General features: G+C 43.1%; 1 protein-coding gene across 1 annotated transcript; it reads right to left on the bottom strand.

Moving 5' to 3' along the window:
* Positions 1–581: 581 nt before the first annotated feature.
* Positions 582–1,055, bottom strand: T265_12233 (hypothetical protein; the record flags this gene model as incomplete). The annotated part of the gene is made up of 1 exon (XM_009179440.1): positions 582–1,055. The coding sequence occupies one exon, from the start codon at positions 1,053–1,055 to the stop codon at positions 582–584; it is 474 nt and encodes a 157-aa protein (XP_009177704.1).
* Positions 1,056–1,331: the final 276 nt, after the last annotated feature.

Raw genomic sequence — 1,331 nt, 5'->3', positions numbered from 1 at the left:
TCGTCATGCGCACTGCACTGAGGATCGATTGTTAATCAGCGTACAACCATCAGTGGCCAGGCGATACAGTATTGGTTAGCTATGGGCCCAAAGGTCGCACGTTCGAACTCTCTTGAAGTTTCAGGAGACGTGCAACAGTAATTCATGATTGATGATGATTGATGGCGAAAATGAAACAGCCGTAACACAGTCCTTGACCTCTAGTTCACTTGCTGAATGTAGATTTACTACAAATTGCGAAATCACATAAGCACCGACAAATGTGAAGTTATCCTTTCCATCCTACACAATACATGCAACATAACTATTCGACTACGTTATTTAGGGTCACTTGAATAAGCATCCAAAGAGCCCAACAGTGAACGAACTATCTCGCCGATTTTGTTTCGTCTGAAAGGAAGATTCTGGTTGTTTTAGTGTACACCCACGTAGTATGAAGTCTGAAGCCAGAATACATACATATTGTTTTTGACAACCATCTTGACCTGCCCAATTGATAGGGTTTGTATGTGAAAATAGTTACAGCGGGGAACTGGACGTTACTCAAGAACGCATCACCCAAGTTACCTGAAGACAACGTTTTAAAGGTTGGTGCTCGGTGTAGCCGCGTCGTTTAGACTGAATTTAGCTGAACGTGATCGCAATAAATCCAGGAACATTCGATCCGACTGTGGGTTATCTGATTCCGCCGTACTAACAGTAGTACGGACACGACAAATAATCCACTGTTGCAGGGTTTTCATAGTAAACACCAGCGCTGCAGGATTCAAACAACTGTTCAGTGTGATAAGCCAAAGTCCAAGAAGATGTGGTACCGAACCAACGCGATACTCGATCCAGTGATTTATCCCAAGAAAATAGTAAATCCGATCGTGAGCATGCGTCAGGAGAAACAACGTTTGCATAATGCATGTTGCAATGGTCAGGGAATGTGCAATTTGCCTGTGGCGTGGACGTTTCCGAATGTTCTGGATCCTATCCATGCTTTGATTGGCGGGACTAGCTCTCGAAGCCGAAGTGGGTTTGCGCAATTCGGTGATAATCTTGCTGTACATCAAAATCACTGCGGCACATGGAATTGTATAAGAAAATAAAGGCCAACATACAGAATCAATTTTGATTAACGTATCAATCCAGTTTCCCCGTTTGCTGTGTGATGGAATGCACTCGTTATTATGATATTCCAACAATAATGGGTTGATCGAAGCCAAAGTGATGGAGTAAACGACTATACACGAGTAACATAGGGCCAAGTATATTTTCTGTCGTTTCTGATAAGTTTTATTGTACACGACAGCGTTGAGTCGATCGAACGCAGTGCACACCAGATT

This window comes from Opisthorchis viverrini, assembly GCF_000715545.1.
Source record: "Opisthorchis viverrini unplaced genomic scaffold opera_v5_2740, whole genome shotgun sequence".
Classification (NCBI taxonomy): domain Eukaryota; kingdom Metazoa; phylum Platyhelminthes; class Trematoda; order Opisthorchiida; family Opisthorchiidae; genus Opisthorchis; species Opisthorchis viverrini.
The sequence above is the reverse complement of the archived record's forward strand: the minus strand, read 5'-3'. Positions and strand labels throughout refer to the sequence as shown.